This window comes from Chelonoidis abingdonii, chromosome 3, assembly GCF_003597395.2.
Source record: "Chelonoidis abingdonii isolate Lonesome George chromosome 3, CheloAbing_2.0, whole genome shotgun sequence".
NCBI lineage: Eukaryota > Metazoa > Chordata > Testudines > Testudinidae > Chelonoidis > Chelonoidis abingdonii.
Genome location: NC_133771.1, coordinates 33,245,795 through 33,270,324, shown reverse-complemented (window position 1 = coordinate 33,270,324; position 24,530 = coordinate 33,245,795). Strand labels below are relative to the sequence as shown.

The 24,530-nt window shown below is 47.6% G+C and overlaps 1 protein-coding gene across 2 annotated transcripts in view; it reads right to left on the bottom strand.

Moving 5' to 3' along the window:
- The window catches only part of MBOAT2 (membrane bound glycerophospholipid O-acyltransferase 2), a 240,890-nt gene that overhangs the window by 92,426 nt on the left and 123,934 nt on the right, over positions 1-24,530 (bottom strand). Inside the window, exon 4 of one of the 2 annotated variants that reach the window (XM_032795186.2) lies at positions 668-763. The exons of the other annotated variant lie outside the window; for it this stretch is intronic. Coding sequence (XP_032651077.1) covers positions 668-763 — 96 coding nt within the window. The remainder of the gene's footprint in view (positions 1-667; positions 764-24,530) is intronic. 2 annotated transcript variants of the gene reach the window in all.

Genomic DNA, 24,530 nt, shown 5'->3' with positions numbered 1-24,530 from the left:
TATATATGGTGGGCAAATGGCACTATTTGAACTGTTTATATTTCCTGACAGAATTTTTTAATATTAATACACTGTGTGCTCCCTTTTGCTTTCTGACTTCAAGTCCAGAAGTCTGGGAAGAAAAATAGCATAATAAATAATATCAACTAGCTCTTATATAGCTCTTTTCAGCAGTAGATCTCAAAGCAATTAAAGGAGGCTTTATTTGTTATTTATTTCAGTGTCATAATCCCAATTCTCAAATGGGGAAACTGAGGCACACAGCAGGAAAGTGGCTTGCTCAAGGTCACCCAAGAGGCTACCAACAGAACCAGGAGCAGAACCAATATCTCCTGAGTCCCAATCCAGGGCTCCACGAGGGAATATGGTATTCAATGCTATTGACTTTTAAACTTTCACTTTTAAGTTAAATTAGTATGTAAATACTATTGAATTAGTGCTTTTTAAATCTGTGCCTTGCAAAAACAGATTTGCTGTAAAACCACTTATTGGATTTTTTTGCTACCCAAAATATTGCAGGTAGTGACAGAAACTTAGAATAACTCAAATTTCAGTTACTATCATCCAACAATTTACTATCAGAGTAAATACAGTATCACATCCGACAAGCTGTACTATATGTTGTTGTTCGGTTGCGGGGGAAATGGAGTATATAATTTTTTCTTACCCAGAAAAATCAGCAGAATATTGTCCATAATCAAAGATATAGACTCTAGTAATTTGGCACATAGTGAGGTATCCCAAAGCAAAAACAAAGCAATATCTGCAAAGGAAAAACAATTATATTTTATTTAGTTACTCCAAAAAGGCTATCAATCAAATGAAAACATATTGCTCCAATGTTCCAAGTCACTTGCAGTTTGTGTTTGAAGTAAAAACATTCACATTTTATCTATTAAGGCAGAGCCGTTAGTTAAGTAGATTAATTTTTTCATACTTTTTGGCAAGTATTACACAATTTCAAGTTTTAATGCACCCAAATTCTATATATAGTCCCACAATATCACTAAAAAATTGCTATCCTAGGACAAACATTGGTTCATTTTCCATAGGGTGTGCAAAACATACCACAGAAAGCATCTATTGTGGCAATTTATTCATAGTGTGTGTACATTCATATGTATACATGCAACCATAATTCAAACTGCTGTTATAAAATCTGCAAGTGCTATAAGAATGGAAAGAATCCAGTCAACAACATTTATCCTTTTCCTCTCCCTTAAAGTTTAACAACAAAAATTGATACACAAATATTCTGTTAACTTACATATTGAACTCCTCAGTGAGATTCCTTGATTCTACTACACTCAAAACCTGAGCACTGTACATCCACTGCAGCTGTTCTAGCAGGGATTAGAACTGACAATTAACTTCTGTTTTAAACAAGCACATTAGTGCATTTATTAAAAAACAGTGCATTTACCTCTCAAATTAGAATTGAGATATAAGAAACCATAGATGTATAACAAATACATTTTACACAAATGTTGACACACAGTATGCAGTGGTATTGGAACAACTTTTATAGTAGGGTTGGGGGGAGAGCTGCACAGTGATCTCCCACCTCTCTGCAGCATGGCCTGTTCTCCCCAATGCCATGCTGGAGTCTCTACCTTTATCTGACAAATAAAATTTGCAGAATTTTAAAAAATTGTGCTCAGAATTTTTATTTTTTTGGTGCAGAATTTTAAATTCAGCAGTACCACCAACATCTTACAATCTTAAGCCTTAATCCTTCAAACACTTAAGAATATATTTCACTACCATTAGTCCCATCATTACAATGGAACTAATCACAGTAATAAAGTTAAGCATGCACATAACTGTTTGCAAGATCAGAGCTGTAGGCCGTGACACAGGTTCTGGATAGACATAGGGGTCTGGGGATGAGGGATCTGATGGGCAGGAAGGGTGCTCCGGGCTGAGACCGAGGGATTCAGAGGGCAGGAGGGGGATCAGGACTGGGGCAGGGGGTTGGGGCATGGGAGAAGGTCAGGGATGCAGGCTCTGGACGGCGTTTACCTCAAGCAGCTCCCGGAAGCAATGGCATATCCCCTCCCTCTGGCTCCAACGTGGAGGCGCAGCCAGGTGGCTCTGCGCACTGCCCCATTCCCTCTCCAGCTCTTACATGGAGGCATGGCACTGGCCAGGCAGCTCTGCACACTGACCCATGCGCAAGCGCTGCCTCTGCAGCTCCCATTGGCCATGGTTCCAAGGGGGCAGCGCTTGGGGCTAGGGCAGCATGCAAAGCCCCCTGGCTGTCCCTATGTGTAGGAGCTGGAGGGGGGACATGCTGCTGCTTCCAGGAGCTGCGCAGAGCCACAGCACACACGGAGCCAGGCAAGCCCCTGACCTTGCTCCCCGGCAGAAGCTCGAATGCCAGATTAAAACATCTGATGAGCTGGATGCGACCCGCAGGCCATAGTTTGCTCACCCCTGAACTAAAATAATAAATGGTATGAAGAGACCAATTAATTGACTTAAAACAAATAGTTAACAACATCACAGAAGTATTTAAACCATATAGAGATTTTTATAAAATTAAGCACTATCTAATACTTAAGGTTGGCTGCATATACCAAAATTTAAACATATGTCATATAGTTAAGAGGAGCATATTGTAGCCAATGATTTTAGTTTATCCATTTATTGTGTGATGTTATAATTAATCCATATGTTATGCCATATATATTCATTGGTTGTTAATTAGAGTTGATTTATAGGATTATAAAGGAATAAGATTGATCTATATTTAGAGGTATTATGTAGTAGATATGAGTAAGACAAGCTGAAATACAAGAAACTGTGGGCTGAGGCCTGCAAGACTTTAGCTTAGCTATTTCAGACCTTGGAGACAAGAAATGAGGATGTAAGTTAATGACCGAGAAATAACCTGAAAAATTATAGGAAAAGAAGTACCAACTGGTAATATCATGACAATGTAGCTGGAAAAGTTAAATTTAAATTACAAAATGCTGCAACAACAAATCTTGTCTCTAACATGTGCCTTAACTGCAAGTTAAAGATGGTATGTCAATGAGAACCTACACAGCCTATAGAATTCGGTGTCACTTGTGTTTCTAAGAGACACAGACCAATAAGAAAGAGAAGATTGACACTTCCATGTACATGAGCAGCATGTAGGTATAGACAGACTGACAGCATAAAAAAGATGCCCAGAGCAAGAAAACTGAGCTTCCTATGGGAAACTCCAGCAGGAACCACTCCCGTATTGATGATCAATTCATGAGAGAGCCAACAGACTCTAACACCATCTAGGACAGGGGTCTCAAACTCAAATGACCATGAGGACCACATGAGGTCTAGTGCATTGAACCAAGGGCCGTTTACCTGACACCCCCACTCGCTGCCTCTGGCCCCACCCCCACTCCACCCCTTCCACTAGGCCCCGCTCCTGCCTCACCTCTTTCCACCCCTTCCCTGCCCCAATCCAACCCCTTCCCAGAAGTCCCCATGCCAATGCTGCCCCCAGGGGGTGCAGGTGGTATGCTGGGTGCGCAGGAGGCTCAGGGCAGGGCGTTGGTGGGTGGGGTGCAAGAGGGTGAGGGGTGCGGCAGGTGGCTCAGGGCAGGGAGTGCAGGAGGCTCAGGGCAGGGGTTTGGGGTGCAGGAGGGGTGTGGGATGTGGCAGGGGGTTCAGGGCAGGAGGTTGGGGTGCAGGAGGGGTGTGAGATGCGGCAGGGGCTCAGGGCAGGGAGTTAGGGTGCAGGTTCCAGCCCGGCACCACTTACCTAGAGCGGCTCCGGGGTGGCAGTGGCGCGCATCGGGGCCAGAGCAGGTTCCCTGCCTGCCTGCCCTGGCCCCGGCTCCAGCCCCGCGCTGCTCCATTCCAGGAAGCAGCTGGAACAGTGTCCCTGCAGCCCCTGGAGGAGGGGGAGAGGCTCAGGGTTCTGTGTGCGTGCTGCTCTTGCCGCTCCTCCAGGTACCTCCCACGAAGCTCCCATTGGCCACAGTTCCCTGTTCCCGGCCAATGGGACTGCGGGGGGCGGTGCCTGGAAGGAGGTAATGCAGGAGCCCTCTGCCTCCTTCTCCCTCCCCATCCAGCCCGAAGGGGCGTGCTGCCAGCTGCTTCAGACAGCAGTGCGAGGCTCACAACACCACAGGGGGCAATCCCGCGGGTAGGCAGAGGGGCGAGGGGGGCCGCGCGGGGAGCTTGGCGGGCCGCGTGTTTGAGACCCCTGATCTAGGAGGACGTGAGTATGTCTGAAGGTACATCGTACTTATCTTTATTAATTGCATATGCTGTGACATTTATAACTTTGTTCATATCTTTTAGTAGTTTTATTAAAGTTAACTGCTGTTGTAATTGTATGTGTTATTTGCCTATGGTTTCATGTGTTCCTATAGGCTTTAGATCTAGAGCAGAAGTAACTTTATTGAACTTGAGACTGTGGCTACCAGAGCAGAATCCACTGGAGTATAATTAACATTAAATAGAATAAAAGGCTACAATATGTAAAAATAAAATTTGGCACAGAGTAACACTTAATAGCATTGTAGGGAGGTGCCCTGGCTCCCAGCCGTGCCTGAGAAGGATGGGCCAGAACTGACGCCGGAGTGGGCGGAGCCACCGCCGCCTGTCCCTGCCCCCTGGAAGTCCAGGGGAGGGACAGGAAGTATAAAGGCCCAGCCCCAGCGATCAGTTAGGTGCAGGCTGCCAGAGAGGACAGATGCTGGTGCTTGAGCCCCCGCCAGGCCCAGCCTGCCCCATGCTCACTACCCTGAGGAGCTCTAGCCGAGCCTGTCCCGTGCCCGGTACCCAGAGGAGGGGCCTGAGCTTCCCTACGCCCAGTACCCAGAGGAGGGGCCTGAGGTTCCCTACGCCCGGTATCCAGAGGAGCCCATGGTCTGGGACCCACCAGATGACGCCGGCGAGAGACAGGTACCCAGAGAGGGGGAGGTTGGAAGTGGTCCAGGGGAAGCCGACCCTGGTTTGGCTCCCAAAGAGCCCGAACCCATGTCAGTGTGTTGCGGCCAGGATCCCCACTGACAGCAGCGTGCCTTTGCCGCTGCTAGGGCCCCGGGCTGGAACGCAGAGAAGCGGGAGGGCCTGCGTTCCCCCTGCCACCCTTCCAAGGGTGGCAGACTCCCCCTCCCCCTGGCCTGAGGAGGCCTTCTTTGTAGGCTTACTGTGGGAACTGCTGCTCAGCCCCTACCTGAGGGTCTGAGCCCTGTGCCTGTTTAGTGCCCTGCCCTGCCCCAGGGCCTGTGCTGTATAAACTCTGTTTGCTCAGCCTGCTGAAAGGCCTGAGCCTGAACTGCTTACTGCCCCACCCTGCTTCAGAGCCGGGCTTATAGACTCCGCGTTTACCCAGCCCCTACTGAAGGGCCGGGACTCGGCCTTGTTTAGAGACCATTTGTTTGCTCAGCTCCTGCTGAGGGGTCTAGGCCCTGGACAGATTGCTGCCTGTAGGGCGGCGTCCTGGCTCCCCGCTGTGCCTGATTAGGACGAGCCCCAGCCCCGGACCCTTACACATGGTGCCTTCTCTGAGGAGTTCCGCCCAGGATGTGGGCGCGAGCTCTTGACTCTGGTGAGAGAGGGGCTGCGGGGGGAGAGACCTCTCTCCCGAGAGATGGATATGTCGCAGCTCTTCGCCCTCCTGACTGAGAATCAGGAGCGGCAGCAATCGACTCAGTCGCGGCAGCAACAAGAGCAGCAGGCCGCCCAGCTCCACCAGCAACAGGAGCTCGTTGAGCAACTGGGGTCTCAACAGCGCCAGCTGATTCAAGACCTGGTCAAGCAGCAGCAAGAGTTCCAGCAGCTATGCCTCCGGCGGCTCGCAGCGGCGCAGGCCCCATGGGTGGGGGGGCCAGCCGGGAGACACCGATGGGGGCCCACATCCCAATCCCCCGATCAGGGTGACGAAGATGGGCCCTGGCAATGACCCCAAGACCTTCCTTGTCACCTTCGAGCAGGTGGCGGTCATCGCGGAGTGGAGCCCCGAGCAATGGGCCTCCATACTGGCCCCGTACCGGACAGGGACAGCCCAGGCGGTCTATCGAGGCCTGGCTGCCGAGGGCGCCCAGGATTATCGTCAGGTGAAGTCCGCTATCCTGGATGCCCTCGATGTCAGCCCGGAAACTTTCCGCCAGCGGTTCAGAAGCCTGACCTACCCCACCGGGGCCTGGCCTCGTATGGTGGCCCAGGAGTTCCGGGAGACCTGTCAGTGGTGGTTGCGGCCTGAACAAAGAACGTCGGAGGAGTTAGCAGAACAGGTGATCTTAGAGCAGTTCACCCACATCCTCTCATTGCGGGGAAGGGCCTGGGTCCTCCGCCATCGGCCTGCAACACTGACCGCACCCATCACCTTGATGGAGGACTTCCTAGCCGTGGAAGCCCCGGTGGGCCTAGCTGATCGAGCAGCCACACCAGGGACGGGACGCCAAAACCCCGAGGAGAAGGCGACACTCACCCGAGCTGCAGCACCACCCGGGCAACCGGCTCGAGCCCTGACTCCGGCCCTGCAGAAGATGTACCAGAGCCCTCCTAGGGACACCCTCAGGGCCTGGCTACGATCGGGACAAGCCGACCTGGGGCCGTTTTTCCTGCGGTAAGAAAGGCCATCTCCAGCGGGACTGCCCCAGAGGAGAGTGCACCTTTGGCCAGGTCTGCTCCAGGGAGGCTCGTGCCCGCCGCCCACAGGCCGCCAAGATTACTGTGCTCGTGGTTGTTGAGGGGTACCTGATGGTGGCCCTCCTTGACTCAGGCTGCGGACAGATATTGATCCGCAAACACTTAGGTCCCCAGGCGATGCACGCCTGGGTGAAATCCACCTGCAGTGCATCCACAGCAACATACGGCCCTACCCCAGCACTCGGGCTCAACTGATGATAGACGGAGTTACCCGACGGATGGTAGTGGGTCTCGCACCAAGGCTGGAATATTCGGTGATCCTGGGCCGGGACTGGCCCGAGTTCCCGGCAGTCCTACGCCAACATGCCGAGGGTGGCCCAGGCCCCGTATCAGCCTTGGAGGGGGAGACCCCGGAGACAGAGGAAGACGAGCAGGAGGCCCCGGAAACTGGGGAGGATGAGCAGGAAGCACCCGACCCCATCGTCGAGATAAAGGGACAGGAGGATGTTTCCCCGGGAGGGGTGGGAGATCCCTCGAACCCCACAGACTTCTGCCAGGACCAAAGGGCCGACCCCCCCCTCAGTCGGGCATATGAGCAGTTGGCCGCGGTGGACGGGACCATCCTCGATCCAAGTTGGGTGGCCCAGTGGCCGCACTTTGAATTACAGCAAGAGCGCCTGTATCGGGTTGAGAGAGACCCGCACACCAGGGAGCCCCGGACTCAACTCCTAGTGCCCCAATGTCACCGACGGGCGGTCATGAAGCTGGCCCATGATGTCCCGGCTGCCGGACACCTGGGTCCCTAGAAGACCCTGGCCAGGATCCTAGGACACTTCTTTTGGCTGGGTATACACCAGGAGGTAAAAGACTATTGCAACTCCTGCCCCGATTGCCAATTGGCTGCCCCAGCAAGAACTCCCAAGGTGCCGCTGGTCCCGATGCTGTTAATCGAGATCCCTTTTGAGCACGTGGCCATGGATCTGGTGGGACCCCTCCTCAAGAGCGTTGCGGGGTTCCAGTCCATCCTAGTGATGCTGGACTATGCCACCCGGTTCCCCGAAGCAATTCCCCTCCGTAACATCACAGCCCGCACCATCGCAGGCGAGCTGGTGAAGGTCTTTGCCCGCGTCTGCTTGCCCCAGGAGATCCTCATGGACCAGGGGACCAACTTAACCTCACGGCTGTTACAGCAGGTGTGTGGACTCCTGGGGATTAAACAGCTGCGGACATCAGTGTATCATTCCCAGACCAATGGGCTGGTTGAAAGGTTCAATCGAACCCTGAAGGACATGTTGCGGAAGTTCCCTCCGGAGGACCTCCGCCGGTGGGACCAGCTACTCCCGCCCTTGCTCCTGGCAGTACGAGAGGTCCCCCAGTCGTCGACCAAGTTCTCACCTTTTGAACCACTGTACGGCCGCCGACCCTGGGGCCTCTTGGACCTGATGAGGGAAACCTGGGAGCAAACCCCATCACCCGCCCAGGGTCTCCTAAAATATGTGCTCCAGATCCAGAAGCATCTTACAGGCTGGGACCCTGGCGTGGGCAAACTTGAAAGCCGCCCAAGAAATGCAGGCCCAGACTTACAACTGGGAAGCGCGAACCCGCGACTTTCGACCCGGAGATCGGGTCCTACTCCTCCTTCCCTCCAGTGAGTCCAAGATCCTGGCTCGGTGGCAAAGGCCGTATAAGGTGGTTCAAAAGGTGGGCCCTGTTACTTATGAGATCCATCAGCCTGACCAGCGAAAAAAGGTCCAGCAGTACCACGTCAACCTTCTCAAACCCTGGCGGGAACGAGAAGGTCTGTTGATCAATCCCTATCCACTGGAACCCGAGCTCGGACCCCAGGTGAACCCTCCCAAAGACCCCGAGGGACCCCAGCTTGGGGAGACACTGACGGAGAAACAGCTGAAACAAACCCGGTGCCTCCTTCAAGCATTCTCCCGAACTTTTATGGCCCAACCGGGGTATACCTCCATGATATATCATCGAATTCAGACTGAGCCGAGGGTGGTGATCTGGAGCTTGACCAGGCCCCTGCCGTATCACCGGAAGCTGTTCCCCCGTGAGAAAAACTATGCTGTGGTCGAAAAGGAAGCCCTCGCAGCAAAGTGGGCATGTGACGCCCTGCGATATTACCTCCTTGGGGCCCCGTTCACCTTGGTCACTGACCACGCGGCCCTTCAGTGGCTGGCCCGTATGAAGGACCACAATATGCAGCTCCAGCGGTGGTACTTGGCCCTGCAGCCCTACGCCCTCACCGTCCGCCATAGGGCTGGGAAGGACCACGCAAATGCGGACTTCCTTTCCCGCCTAGGGTGTATGGAAGGACTTGGCCCCGTTGCACGGGAGCCAGCCTTGAGGGGGTGTGTGTGTAGGGAGGCGCCCTGGCTCCTCGCCACGCCTGAGAGGGACAGGCCAGAACTGATGCCGGAGTGGGCGGAGCCACCACCACCTGTCCCCGCCCCCCGGAAGTCCAGGGGCGGGACAGGAAGTATAAAGGCCCGGCCCCAGCGCTCAGTTAGGCGCAGGCTGCCGGAGACGACAGACGTTAGTGCTTGAGCTCCCGCCGGGCTCAGCCTGCCCCATGCCCCGAGGAGCACTGGCCGAGCCTGCCCTGTGCCCGGTATCCCAAGGAGCGGCCTGAGCTTCCCTACGCCCGGTATCCAGAGGAGCCCATGGTCTTGGACCCGCCAGATGAAGCCGGCGAGAGACAGGTACCCAGAGAGGGGGAGGTCGGAAGTGGCCCGGGGGAAGCCGACCCTGGTTTGGCTCCCAAAGAGCCTGAACCCATGTCAGTGTGCTGCGGCCAGGATCCCCACTGACAGCAGCATGCCTTTGCCGCTGCTAGGGCCCCGGGCTGGAACGCAGTGGAGCGGGAGGGCCTGCGTTCCCCCTGCCACCCTTCCAAGGGTGGCAGACTCCCCCTCTCCCTTGCCTGAGGAGGCCTTCTTTGTAGGCTGTCTGAGGGTCTGAGCCCTGTGCCTGTTTAGTGCCCCGCTCTGCCCCAGGGCCTGGGCTGTATAAACTCTTCGTTTGCTCAGCCTGCTGAAAGGCCTGAGCCGGAACTGCTTACTGCCTCGCTCTGCCCAAGGGCCTGGGCTGTATAAACTCTTCAGGCTCAGGCCTTTCAGCAGGCTGAGCAAATGAACTGCTTACTGCCCCGCCCTGCCCAAGGGCCTGGGCTTATAAACTGTGTTTGCCCAGCCTGCTGAAAGGCCTGAGCCTGAACAGGGTCTAGGCCCTGGACGGATTGCTGCCTGTATGGCGGTGCCCTGGCTCCCCGCTGCGCCTGAGAAGGACGAGCCCCAGCACCAGACCCTTACAAGCATCAATAAGGGAAGACTTTTGCCTCTACTCTTTCCTGGATGCTCTAAGAGAAATCACCAAAAAAATTGAGAGTTCTTCTGTATTTCATTACCACCTGCCCTTCACTTCTCTCTCTTTAAGGTCAGTCCTGAAAACATAATTAATGAAGAAAAATTGTTAATTTCAAGGAGGTAAAGAAGCTAACTTTGTCTCCCACTTTCTAAATCAATGATAGAACATCTTAGTTACTGTACAATCCTTAAATAAGTAAAGGTTTGGAAATTTACTTTAAGTTTGTCAGGAAATATTATGATCTTATGGTTAGCTTGTAAGTTTTGTAGTAAGCCAATTGTTATAAGTGGGAAAGGGTAGAGTAACATTTTCCCCCAGGAAAGAGGTAAAGGTTCTACTATCACATGCCCCCCTGCAGAATGTGCATGAAGACAAGCTTGCAAGTGTTCTTCAAAGGAAGCCTTGTCTGTATGTAACAAAGTCACCACAACTATCCAAGATTGTTCAACCTCCTGGTCAAAGACAGATGGAAATAAGAACTTCTACTCATCACATTACCTGAACACTCATGAGCTATCATGAATCTCACTAACAAAGCTGGGTGTAACCCTTCCTTCAGTAATTGATATAACCATAATATTACACACTCTAGATGCTACCCACCCAAATGAAATCACTCAAGTCTCAAACATGCCAACCCAATCCTGGTAAGGCAAATAAATGACATCATCCAAACACAAGGAAGGAGACAAAAGAAATGGAATTTTAAATACTGATGTCACTTCAGCCCTAAGAGTATGTAAGCAACTGTCCAACACCACCTTTTCAGATCACACAGAAAGGAAAGATCTGAGAAACCGGTTTGAAATGTCATTTCAGCCTGTCAGAGTCCACAAACGGCTCAACAAAACCTCACAGTCAATGGTACAGAAGTCATCTCAGAGATTTGGGGAGGATGAGCATACACACTTGATCTCTTGGCAACACCAAGTCACTGATCAACCACCTGTGAAATTATTGCAGTCTCCATGCCTAGAACAGGAGCCTGATTAAAAGGGTCAAGTAAACTACAAGAGACTAGATGGCACTGCTTTGCTACAAATTAGCTTCTAAAGAGAAGGTTAGAATGTTAATTCCTAGACTGTCAATGTCTACAAATAGATTCTGAAACAGATGCCTTCCTGGCACAATGACCTCAAGGAGGATACTAATCTCTATCGAAGCTGGTCTCAACATTCCTCACTCATATCCCTCTTGCTTTCACCAGCCACAAGGGGCAGGGTTTCATCTCACAGCTCTCTTGTATTAGAGACAAGATGGATGAGATAATATCTTTTATTGGACCAACTTCTGTTGGTGAGAGAGACAAGCGATCACTCTATATCTGAATCATAGAAGATTAGGGTTGGAAGAGACCCCAGGAGGTCATCTAGTCCAACCCCATACTCAGAGCTGGACCAACCCCAACTAAATCATCCCAGCTAGGGCTTTGTCAATCAGTCCTCATCCTCAGAGGAAACCCGCAGAACATTTTCAAAAGACGAGCCTGGGAACTTAAATTCATAATGCTGCTAGACACTAAAATTCATGGACTGAACAGACGCTGGATTTATCACTTACTAACCCTTCTTCTTTTTTTTGTCCTGTGACTGCAGAGGTATTAATAGGCCACTCTATCTTTAATACGTGCTAAGTACTTATGTTAAACAATCTGTTCCACCCTGGAGTTAGCTGTGATGCTTGGAGTACCTTTCCTAGACCTGAAGCAGAGCTGTGTGTAAGCACAAAAGCTTGTCTCTCTCACCAACAGAAGTTGGTCTAATAAAAAAATATTATCTCACCTCCCTCACCTTGTCTCACCAATACCCCGAGGCTGAAACAGCTACAACTACACTGAATACAGGTCTCTTGTGTGAAATTCTTATTTTAAAGCAGATAGCATGAAACTGGGAAATGGTAGCATGTGTAGTTAACAAAGCTCAGTATTCTTAGTTTTGATGTACCAGAACAATCTGCTCAGGCAAGAAAAGTATTTTCAGATAACCAACTGGACACATGCTAACCATCATAACCTGCGTGGTAACATTTCTTGTGCAAATATCTGTATGCATTTTAAAATTAAAAATAAATTAAATGACATCTATTGGTAATTTGACTGTAAGAGTATAGCAAAATAATGTCTAAATTTTGTAAAATCTAAAACAAAACTTACCCTCATAAGTTAGTACTGATCTTGCCTCAATATTGCTTATGATACCTGAAAACTCAGTACAGTAACTCCATGCTTAACGTTGTAGTTATGTTCCTGAAAAACGCTACTATAAGTGAAACAATGTAAAGTGAATCCAATTTCCCCATAAGAATTAATGTAAATGGTTAGGTTCCAGGGAAATTTATATTTACTTACATACACACAGCATAAGTTTTTAACAAACAATTTAATACTGTACACAGCATTGATGATTGTGAAGCTTGGTTGAGGCGGTGGAGTCAAAGGGTGGGATATTTCCCAGGGAATGCTTTGGGAAATGATGAACTAGTATTCGTCTGAGCCCTCAAGGGTTAACACATTGTTGTTAATGTATCCTCACACTCTACAAGGCAGAACAAATGGAGGGAGGAGACAATAGACGCATAGCAATGGCTGCAAACGTTCCCTGTGGAAACTGAAAGTGATGATGAACTCATGCTATTCCATTGGAGCGCACCACTCCCTCCACTTTCCAAAGTGCGTGTGCATGAGACAAACACATTTCCCCTTTACGTATGCTGACCCCACTCCAAATACACTGTTTTTTCAAGTAGATCAGCAAGTTGAGACAGCAACTGCTGCCAGCAAGCTCCCTCCATCCTTAGTCCTGTCATATGCTACCCCCCCCTCGCTCTGTGGAGATGGGGTACAGGCGTGGGGGGCAATAATGGGGAGTGGGGGGACACCCTGACATCAGCACCCCTCTTCCCTCAAACCTCCTGCAAGCAAGTCCCGGGAGCAGCTACAAGGCAGAGGGCAGGAGCAACACAAGGCAGTGTGGGGGAGGGACACCTGAACTACTTGGCAATTGATACACTGCTGGGTGGCTGCCACACAGGGAACTTCAGGGAGCTGACAGAGGGGCTGCTGGCCTACCCTGGTTTCAAGCCCCCACCAGCTAGCTCCAATAGGCTGCTCTTCCTGCAAGCAGTGGACAAAACAGGCAGCTGCCAAACAATGTTATAAGGGAGCATTGTGCACCTTTAAACGAGCATGTTCTCTAATTGATCAGCGATGTAACAACAAAACAACGTTAACCATGAGGCCGTTAAGTGAGGAGTTACTGTATGTACCTATTTTCCCCACTAAATTAGTCAGTAATTCTAAACTGTACATTAATAGGAAAATAGTTTAAAACACAGGCATCGGCTTCTAATTTTCCCTGGGTGTGCTCAACCCCTGCTCCACCCCAGGCCCCACCCCTTTCTCCTGAGCCTCCACCCTGCTCACCTCTTCCTGCCTCCGCTCCACCCCTGGTCCAACACCCACTCCAACCCTTCCCCCAAGGCCCCACCCCACTCTACCTCCTCTCGCCCCCGCTCCGCCCCAACTCTTCCTTGCCTCTTTCCACCCCTTCCCCCGAGCATGTCCCATCCCTGCTCCTCCCTCTCCCTCCCAACACCTCCTCCATGCCATTGAATAGCTGCAGTTAGTCCCTGCTTTCAAATTCACACGGCTGGAGGGAAAATGTCCTTTGGCTGACATTTTTTCTTGCAGTTCAGGGTTGAATTTTGTCATTGTTTAATTAAACTTCATGTAGTTCAGCTCTGAAAAACTCTACTCTCCTATCAAAATTACTCCTTGCCTTAGGTGAGGAAAATATTGTAATCAGTTACAACAAAGTGTGGACAAGGGGACTTTGGGCTGAGCATGGTAAATTTCTGGACAAATCTAAAGAGCTAATTTAGTTGTTGGAGTGTGAGAAACATTTCTGATACTGGCTTTTAAATTGTTAAAATAAAGCTGCTTTAAAATGGACTTGCATTAGAATTCAAACAATCAGTAAATTGCATCATAGTATCTGATCACTGTACATGAGGAAGTGGTCCAAACTCTAGTGAGCTAGTTAAAACTGCACTGAGGGAAACATGGTGATAGTCTTGAACTTTCTGGTTAGGATGACCAGATAGCAAGTGTGAAATATCAGGACAGGCAGTGGGGGGTAATAGGTGCCTATAAAAGAAAAAGCCCCCAAAATCGGGACTGTCCCTATAAAATCGGGACATCTGGTCACCCTATTTCTGGTTAAATGAAAATTGGCTCATTAATGAAGTCACTTAATTGAGGCTTAATAGATCACTTTGAAGATGAAAAGTGCTGTACAAGTACCAAGCAGCATTATCTTTCTTAGTAAGTGCTGACTCCATGGGTACTCCTAGCTGGTGCTTAGCACCCACCAACAGCCAAGCTCCCTTCCCTCCCCCTCCCCCCTGCTCCCATGCACCTACAGCCCATGCCGATCAACTCTTTCCCCTCCCTCCCAGCATCTCCCCCAGCACCAGAACACCCAGTTGAAAAGGAACCCTCCCCAGCCCGGTGAAAATGAGCAAGTGAGTGAGGGTGGGGGACAGTGAGTGATGGAGAGAGGGGGGATGGAGTGAACGGGGCAGGGCCTCGAAGAAGGGGCAGGGCAAGGGTGTTCGGTTTTGTGTGATTAGAAAGTTGGCAACCCTATCTGGAATCAGAAATTATTTTCTCATCTATAACCACTAGGAATTGAATTACGTTTTCCATTTTAGAATTATAGCAGTAATTCACTCTAAATGTGGGCTACCAGAAGGTAAAGTCAATATTTATTTTACAGATAAACTTTAAGAAAAAACTGGCATGTGACTACTTATTCAACAATTCTACAAATTAAGTCTTTTATAATAAACAGTTAAGAGGCATATTCATTTAGAACACATCTGGGCAAACACATCTAGGATTATTTCACAATACTTTTTTGTCAAGATAAGCTGGTTTTGTCTGTTAACTGAGTGCATCCACAAATATTAGTCAATCTAGTCCGGATGAAGTTCCAGTCATAAAGCACAGTAAAGCAAAGATAGGATTGACATGTGCAACAGTATATTTAAATAGAAGGTATATCAGCAGGGACATAAATGATTTAAGAAGTGTGATATATATTTTATTAATTCTTTTATAAGTTTGCTGATATTTTTGTACTAATCTCTTATATTAGGTTTTAGTGTTTTCCAAAGTTTATATTTCCCAAAGCACTGAACAGGTTATCAAGTAAATACCCCATCCAAAGTTTTAAAATTGCATTATTACAAAATGTTTAAAAGCATAAATTTTGGACAATCTGTAATCCTCAGCAATACTCTACTACACATTAGTTGATGATCAAGGCAACTAATTTTACAGGGACTAGAAAAGAAACTAAGACTTCCTTTCTCACTGCTCCACATATATATTGCACTATGATATCATTGCTTGTTAATAATTCATTTGCCAAGTAGTTACATTGTTTGAAAAAATATCTTTTGAGTTTTTGATCTACAGACCTTTCCACGAAAAAGCTCCAATCCTTTCAAATGACATGATTTTTTTTCTTTCATTGTTTCTGGCCACCTGATCTATGCATATTTTTCCATGCAGCTTTTCCTTTGTATTGCTAAAAAGGTATGTGTCACACCTCATCAGACAGAATTACATTAACACTGGTAGTAATCATAACTGGAGGAGTCCAATGATTGATTCAGGGATCCAAACATTTAAAGGGGAGGGGCAAGAGCAGATTTGGTGGAAGGGACAATAAATCTCTTTAGTCGACCCTCATAATGGGGAGAAAAATAAACACAAACCACATCCTTCCTAATAGAGGCAACCTGGCCTTTTGCTCCCCCATCCCAAGAGAGACGCTGCAAGGCACTTCGATTCCAGAAAAGCCTCTCCCATAAAGCCATTTGAATATAGTTCCTTTTTACTGACAAACAAGTGGGTATTGTCTAGGAATCCCCTCCACCTCTTAGGCCATGTCTGCACTACAAACGTATGTCAACACAGCGGGGCACTTCCGCCAATGGGAACCAAATTTAAAGTGAAGACACTAGGTCGACGTAAACTGCCTTGTGTCAACCTAACTTTAGCCTAGACTAAGGCCTTACTCTGCTTCTTTCCCCTCTCTCACTTCCTTTCCCTGTCCCTCTCAGTCCCCTGTCCCTTCCTATGCATAGTAGCGATACAATAAGTAGTAATAAAGACATGGTCCCTGCCCAGAAGACCTTACATTGAGAAAAGCCTAATGACATAAAAATGGTAGGGAAGAGGGATACAATCAAAACACAAACAAGTTTCATACATATGTTCTTTTACTTTATAACTATACATACGTAAATTATGAACAACTTGTGGGATTCCTGCTCTTCCACCACTCTTCATGTATTGCTCACCTTCTTTGATTGTACATTCTTCAGGGCAAGGACCACATCTATATCTATGGACAGCACCTACCTCCAAACCCAATCAGGGCACCAGGGCTCTACCAACGTATAAACATTGCAACTAAGAAACTTACTTTTCTTGTAGGGGTTAGGGTGGCTACATATTTTGCGTAATGGCAAGACAACTGTATAATATTCTGCCTGAAGAATGGTGGGCATAGTTCTACAGAATTTGTATTTAAAAGTGGATTTCACATCTGTGTTAAGATCCCCTTCTTCTGTTATATAAAGGCAACAGCATGAATCTTAATTTCTCTTTATGTATATTAAGTTATTCTACTTCAAAAGGCAGCCTCTACCACAGTGTAATGTGAAATTGCTTTGATTTTTTTTTAGAAAATGTGGCTGAATAGCCTCAGCATAATTTGCTCATGCCAGATGCTCCACTTCAGTGCCCAAAATGCTGCTGCCTCTTCTACTGTGTGTGCCACTGCACATTTACTAGAAAACAAATTCTTCTCCAAGAGTAGAACTGAATATGTAGTAATTACACATGAACTGTGTTAATTCTATTTATCATAACTAAATATCATGCTTCAGATTATTAATAAAAGATATTTGAAAAATGTTTTGAGTACTTTATGTCACATATTTGTCTTCACCGTACCTAAAGGAGAAAACACCCTACATGCTCAAGACAATCAATGAGGCCAATAATTTGTCATTACTCACCCTAAACTGTAATGACAGTCTTCAAGCATGAATCAATATATATTCCAATAAATATTTATAATTTTGACTAATTTTTGTTTTCATGCCATGAGTCAACTAGCACCAACCAATGCTGGCTGCACTTAGACTCATAGACTCATAGGTCAGAAGGGACCAATATGATCATCTAGTCTGACCTCCTGCACAAGGCAGGCCACAAAACCCTACCCATACACATTAAACAAAACCCCGACCCATATGACTGGTTATGTGAAAATCGTCAAAATTGAAGATTTGCAAGACCTCAGCTGCAAGCGGAACCTCACCAGCAACGCGACCCATGCCCACGGCTGCAGAGGAAAGGCGAAAACGCTCCGGGCCTCTGCCCTCCGCCCGCGAGGAAAATCCTTCCCGACCCAAATATGGCGACAGTCTAAACCGAGCATGTGGGCAAGACTCACGCCGCCAGCACCGCAGAAAGAAATTTCTGCAGTAACAAGTCCCATCATCCATCCAAACACCCTCACAGACATTGAGCAGACTTATACTGCGATAAGCCAAAAATCAATTGGCCCAAATGAAAACGATCCACATAACATGCCCCTCCATACACTATCAAGCTAGCTTAAACCCGATAAGCTTGCCCCACTACTTCCATCGGAAGGACCGTCCATGAACTAAAAGCCTCTCGAATTTCAAGTCTGAAACTTCCTAATCACACTTTGTACCATTCGTCCTCTGTAGCCTTACATGAGAGAAAACTTAATAATTCCTCTCCCTCCTAACGGTTAATACACCCCCCGTGATAAATTAATTAGAGCAAGCTATCCCCCGGAGCCTTTTTGGCCAGGCTGAAACAAGCAGCTCTTTGAGTCTCCTCTCGTAAAGGCAGATTTTTCATTCCCTCGGATATCCTAAGGTAGCCCGTCTCTGAACCTGTTCCAATTTGAATCATCTCTTAAAGCATGGAAGCAGAGGCACAACCAAATCCAGGGGTCTCCCCCCGTATATAACGCACTAACACCTCCTCGCCTGGCTGGAAATACTCGCCCGATGCACCTAACAACACCGCAGTTTTGCTTTTTAACAGCCATATCACATTGGCTGGCTCATAGTCATCCTGCCACAACCAATAACCCCAAGGTCCTTTCTCCTCCTCCGTCCGCTATCCAACTGATGCGTCCCCAACGTATATCAAAATCTTTATTTATTAATCCCGAAGTGCATGACCTTGCAACTTTCGCTAATATATTTAATCCTATTACTTATTAATCCCAGTGTACGAAGTGGTCCAGATCTTCCTGAATAGTATCGTCCTTCTCCTGAGCAATAACCCCCAGCGCCGGTCATTCCGCAAACTTTATTAACACATTCCGATCTTTGGCCAAGGTCAGTAATAATAGGTTAAATAAGATCGGTCCAAAACCGATCCTTGAGACTCCGCTGAACACTCCTTCCAAGCCTGACAGTTCACCCTTCAGTACGACCCGCTGGAGTCTCCCCTTTAACCAGTTCCTTATCCACCTTACAACTTTCACATTCATCCCCATCTTTTCCAATTTAACTAACAGTTCCCCATGCGGAACCGTGTCACTTCTGGGAGACACCTTTAAAAATGCCATGAATCCTACCATGGATACAATATTGAGATGCAGTAACTGTAGCTACTGAAGCAGGGAACAAGAATTCTGGAGAGCAAAGTGAATCAGCAACAGAGTCAAGAAAAGAACTTATGATCTCAGGCAAATCACAACCCTCTTTGTGCTTCAATTGATCAGTCTCCGAATTGAAGAAAATATTAATCTTCATAGGCAGTGAGTGAAGCTTCCCCTTGGGGAGGCTAGAACCTGCCTCACCTCTCCTGAATGAGGCCCCGTCTCTTCTGGTAGAGGCCCCATCCCACCCCTCTGCTCTCAACCCCTAATCATGGCCCCAGCCAGGGCGGAGGAGGGTGGCTGAGAGCTCGGCCCCTCCCCAACATGGCCCTGGCTGGGGTGAGGGTGTGGGGGCGGAGGGCTGAGAGATCAGTCTTGGTCAGGGTCGAGCTCTCAGCCTTGGCCGGGACTGTGGCGAAGCTGTTGGCCCTGGCTGGAGCTCTGAGCCTGGAGCCCCTCCCCCCATTCTGTCCCTTCCCTGCAGCACTGGCCCCATTCCACACATGGCCCTGCCTCGCCCCTTCCCCATGGCCCCGCCATATTCCACCCCCATTCCGCCTCTCCCCCCATCACTCCTTCCCTCCTGCCCCCCACTGCGGCCCTGAGACTGGAAAAGTTCTGTGCCCCGAGCTCCTTTAGCCCTGAGGCCATAGTGGGAGGAGATTTGGGGGCCCCAAATCCACCCCTGCCCCTACGCCCAGAAGCAAGAAGTTTGGGGAGGCTTAGCCTCCCCAGCCTCCATTACACATCACCTATGTTCATCTTTGTAAGTCATATGGAAATCAGAGGTGTACTATCATGTGCACAGTATTTTATGCTCATTATAATTCCTACTGATTAACTTCCCAACACTCTAGGATCTCTTTGGTTTTCTCAGAAAAGTTGTTTGAACTGACAAATTATAAAAGAGCCAACTTCTTAGAGCAAAATATGCCCAAAACCAACATCTGATGTCCCAAATACAAGAAGTGAACTGTATAAGGCTTTTTCCAAGGTTCAGAACAGCAACAGAAAGAGCTTATTAATTAAAATGTTACTATGTGTAAATATAACTCTTATCTCTCAGATCACTTTAAGTATAGATGACAAACAGCCATGCCTATATTAGCATAAAATTTGATCTTAGAACTTTTAAAAAATAATAATTACAGTATTTTAGTACTTCAGCAGTACGTAAATCACCCTATACACACACACGCAAATCCCTTATTCATTTTACAATGTGTAGCATTTCTGAGGCATTAGTCTCTGTTGACTTCAGAGATTGCCTTTGAATGGCAGATGTTTTCAACTGTTCTAAGGGGAGATGAAGTGTCATAATGGAGAACCTGAACCTGCCATTTTGTAATTCACAAAAATTTGCTCCTATACTAGTGTGTGAAATAATCCTAGAATTTCACTCACTGATATTTCTACCTACAGTATCTGCCTACCTACTTATGCAGCACCACCAGCACTGTAACAGCCAAGTGCTTTACTCTCCCTTTTCTTTAGTTACATGACTTTTGATTGGCACACACAGAAAACTGTAGTAGTCAAATAGTTACCCAGGAACATACTCCACTGCAAACTAGCAGAGGGTTGAGGAACAATGCACAGCTGGAGAGCAAGTCAGATAAATTAGCCTTCTCCTTTTGGGACCTCGGTATATTGGTCAATGAAAAACAAAAATAGAAAATACTTATTCTGCAGGAATCAAAAACGTAATACAAAGTACATTATGTACACCTACCTTACCTACAAAGATGACACCATGCTTGCGTAAAGATAGCATTTAAAAAAAAAAGTATCAAAGCTCTATCACTGCTACTGACTTGGCAAATCTGATCTAAAACTGGTACGGGGCACAATATCAAAAAGGTATACGAATAAAGAGTAAGAAAATTAATTTGTATACATAATTTTGGCCCAACTTGCCATAATAACTTATACAAATACAGAGGGATAAATTATTTAATAGCAAAACTCCATAAAAATCAAGCATTAACATTAAAAAGCCAAAATCTTATTAGCAAGTACCATCCTGTAACACTAAAGTCAAAGCAAGCTGATACTTTTCCTTCACCTGCTCCTCACTGTGCTCTGGACACACACCCAGACACATTCTACTTATCACACCCAGACACACCCAGACACATTCTACTTATCACAGCTGTTGCTTTTTTCTGACTCAGTCTGGGAGTCTCTCTCCTGCTGCTTGGATAGGAATCCCAGCTGACTTCACTCCTGAATTCTAGTACTACCCACACCCTTCCCTCTACATAGATACACACAGCCCTTTTGGGATAGAGGGAGAGTGCTGCTGCAATGTTAGGAGTGAGGGCGAAGGTTTACCAAAAGCCCAGAATGAAGTCAGCTGGAATTCAACTTCAGGCAACAGGAGAGACATTTTTTGCATGTGTGGAGGAGGGCAGCAGCTGTGAAATGTGCGGAATTTGACCTGCTGAGATTGAGTGGGTTTGTGGCCAGAAAAGTGCATTGAGGGAAGTGAAAAGATTAAAAGATACCCCACATATTGTGAAATGGAAGTTGCAAGATGGAAGATAAGAGCTACTCATAGTAACAGAAAGTCTGAAACATCCACATGCACCTTAGCTCCTCTGTTATTTATGAATGTTAACAGATGTATTCTTTCAATACATACCTATTTGTACAACTTGTGTTAACACAGTTGCATTTTCCTTTAAACTGCATATTTGCAGAGACAAAATATTCTCTATTCTAGGGAGACGTCTGCATCAGTTCCGTAAGGAGGGCAAGGTGAGTGAGGCACTTGCCTCGGGCGCAGAAGGTGAGGGATGCAGAAAGTCTCTCCTTCGGCGTCAATTTGTCAGCAAGTCCTTCCCTCCGAGAGAGACTGAGGGACCCACCGCCGAATTGCCACTGGTTGTCGGCAAGGGAGAGGGGCAGGACATCCGGCTTTTTGGCGGAAATTTGGCGACAGGTCCTTCAGTCCCTCTTGGAGGGAAGGACCTGCCACCGAATTGCTGCCGAAGAGCCAGACGTGTAGCCCCAGTCCCTTGCCTCGGGCGCAAAAATACCTAGTTACGGCTCTGGTCTGCATCATAGGAATACCAGTCTATGCTGGGCAAGTATGGAGCCACACTTAGTCATAGGAAGTGAGCTACCTCAGCCTCTTAGCCAGGGGATTCCAATGAGACAGAAGAAAACCATCAGTGACTCCATCCTGCAAGCTGGTCTTAAATAACACTACCAGTTCCTGACAGAACAAGTTTCATTTTGAGGACCCCCCTTTCTATATCGTAACTTTTTTTTTCCTGAGACAGAAGAAAAACCATCAATTGGCTAAGAGTCCAGGTTTGAAAGATTCCACACAGGGTCTGGTGAGGATCAGAGTACAATAACTTGATAGTGAGCCTCTGACAAAACAGCAAAGAATCCTGTGGCATCTTACAGACTGACGTTTTGGAGCATGAGCTTTCGCGGGTGAATACCCACTTCGTTGGATGCATGTAGTGGAAATTTCCGGGGGCAGGTATATATATGTAAGCAAGAAGCATGCTAGATATAATTAGGTTAGTTCAATCAGGGAGGATGAGGCCCTGTTCTAGCAGTTGAGGTGTGAAAACCAAGGGAGGAGAAACTGGTTTTGCAGTTGGCAAGCCATTCACAGTCTTTGTTTAATCCTGAGCTGATGGTGTCAAATTTGCAGATGAACTGAAGCTCAGCAATTTTGTGGTCAGTAGGAGCCCTACTAATTTTCAGAGGAAGAATAAGAAAAGTCCGTGGACGCACAAGTAGGCAGGGCCAACCATTCCTCCTCCCCCGTATATAGGTGACAAACAAAATAAGGAAAGAACACAAACATTTTTCATTCCTATATTTAATGTAACAAGCCCTTATCAATTTGTCCATCAAGACTAATATGACAATCAGAATAATGTGGCTTACAGGGTTCATTTATACTGCAAAAAACCGACCACCACCACCGAGTCTCAGAGCCCAGGTCTACAACCTCAGAGTCACACTACGGGACTAAAAATAGCCATGTAGTTATACCCACTTAGTCCAGAGCTTGGGCTTTTAATACCCTTTCCCCATCCCAAGCTTCAAAGACCAAGCTCCAGCCTGAGCGGTAACATCTACATGGCTATTTTTAGTGCTGTAGTGCTATACTGCAAGCCCTGTGAGCCTCCTGCGGCAGCGCTTTGAAGTGCAAGTTGCTCCTGGTAATCCACCTCCATGAGAGGATTAGCTCCGAGCGCTGGGAGCACAGCTCCCAGCACTCGAAGCCTGTTTACACTAGCTCTTTAGAGCGCTCAGACTTGCTGCGCTCAGGGGGGGTGATTTTTCACCCCCCTGAGCCATCAAGTTAGAGTGCTATAAAATTTAAGTGTAGACAAGCCCATGTGTATACATGAGCTCTGCAGCTTGTTTTGTGGAGTTGTTTGCAGTGTAGACACACCCATAATCACACAAGCATCACGCATTAAACCGAAGTATGCACTTAATGATCCAAAGCAACATTTAACTTCTTTAGAAATTCATCAGTAAGCATATATATTCACTGCAGAGTTAACTCGGGTTTTTACTCAGGTGTTGCCCCTAATCCCTCTCCCCTTAACTAGCTGGCTCATCTGGGGCTGTAGGGTAAAACCCAGCGCTTCCTTCACATAGGCTGGTAAACAGCCCACTTTGCAGTGAGAATGCAGACTAAATCACTGAGTGCTGATGGTCCTCCAATACTTTTCTCATAGTTTCCCTGTGTATCCACAAGGACATACAAGTTCTTCCACAATTCACTGGGAAAGAATTGCAGAACGAACAATGGGATATGCTCCAAGGAGTCATAAGAACAAACATGGCTGTGTGCAGCACCAATGAGCAGCATTTAAAGTGTCTGTATGTGGCGCAGGGAGCAACAGAGATGAGGTGGGGTGGAAAGAGAAGCAGCACCACAGCGGTGGGCCCCAGGAACTCACTGCACCACTACAGAGACTTTCCCAACCTCACTGACTGGCACTTCACTCCCCAAATCCCAAGAGAGTCTCCCAACCCCACTGTCACTTCACCTTAGCTCCAAAGGTACCCCAACACGACTGTCGCTTCATCTACAGCCTGAGGGACCCCAGTCCCACTGAGTATCACAATCCCCTCAGTCCCATATCCTCAGAGAAACACCCCTAATCCTAGAAATCCTGAACTCCAGAGAGACTCCCACTCAACCCCACTGAATCTCAGTACATCTCAACCTCCTATTCCTAGAGTAACCCCAACCATACTGAACTTCACCAAACTCCCAAACACTCCCATCCCCCAAACTCACAGGATGTATTTTCTTTTAATAATGTGAATGAGGCCTGTTGCTTATTTAAAAATAATAAATAAGTAAAAATACCGGTAGCTTAATGAGATAAAAACTGAATGTGATTATGTAATATATGTATAAAACATTATGAATTCTCTGTATTAAGTGCATAAAATTTTACTTTGTTTGGGGATATAATCCCCCACCCCGCTTTTTTTTCAGACCACTAAGCATTGCTGGTGAGGTCACAGGAACTTGCGTAAGGTTTTGCAGACTGGCTTCTCACAACCACATGCCACATCCAATTCAACTTTGTAGTGAAGCCACACCCCATAACCACAACACTGTCCCTTTACACTGAAGCAGCAACTGAAACAATTCACCAAACATAATGCCTACTATCAGAAAATCTTAAGTAGATGTTGTGATGGGTTGCCCCCCCCCGGGGTGCCACCTGATGCACTGGGGTATGACTGAACCCACCTATTCCACCACCTGGGTTCCCTTACACTTTCCTGCTGAGCCAGGCCCTTATGGAAGAGGCTACATTTCCGTATCTGAAG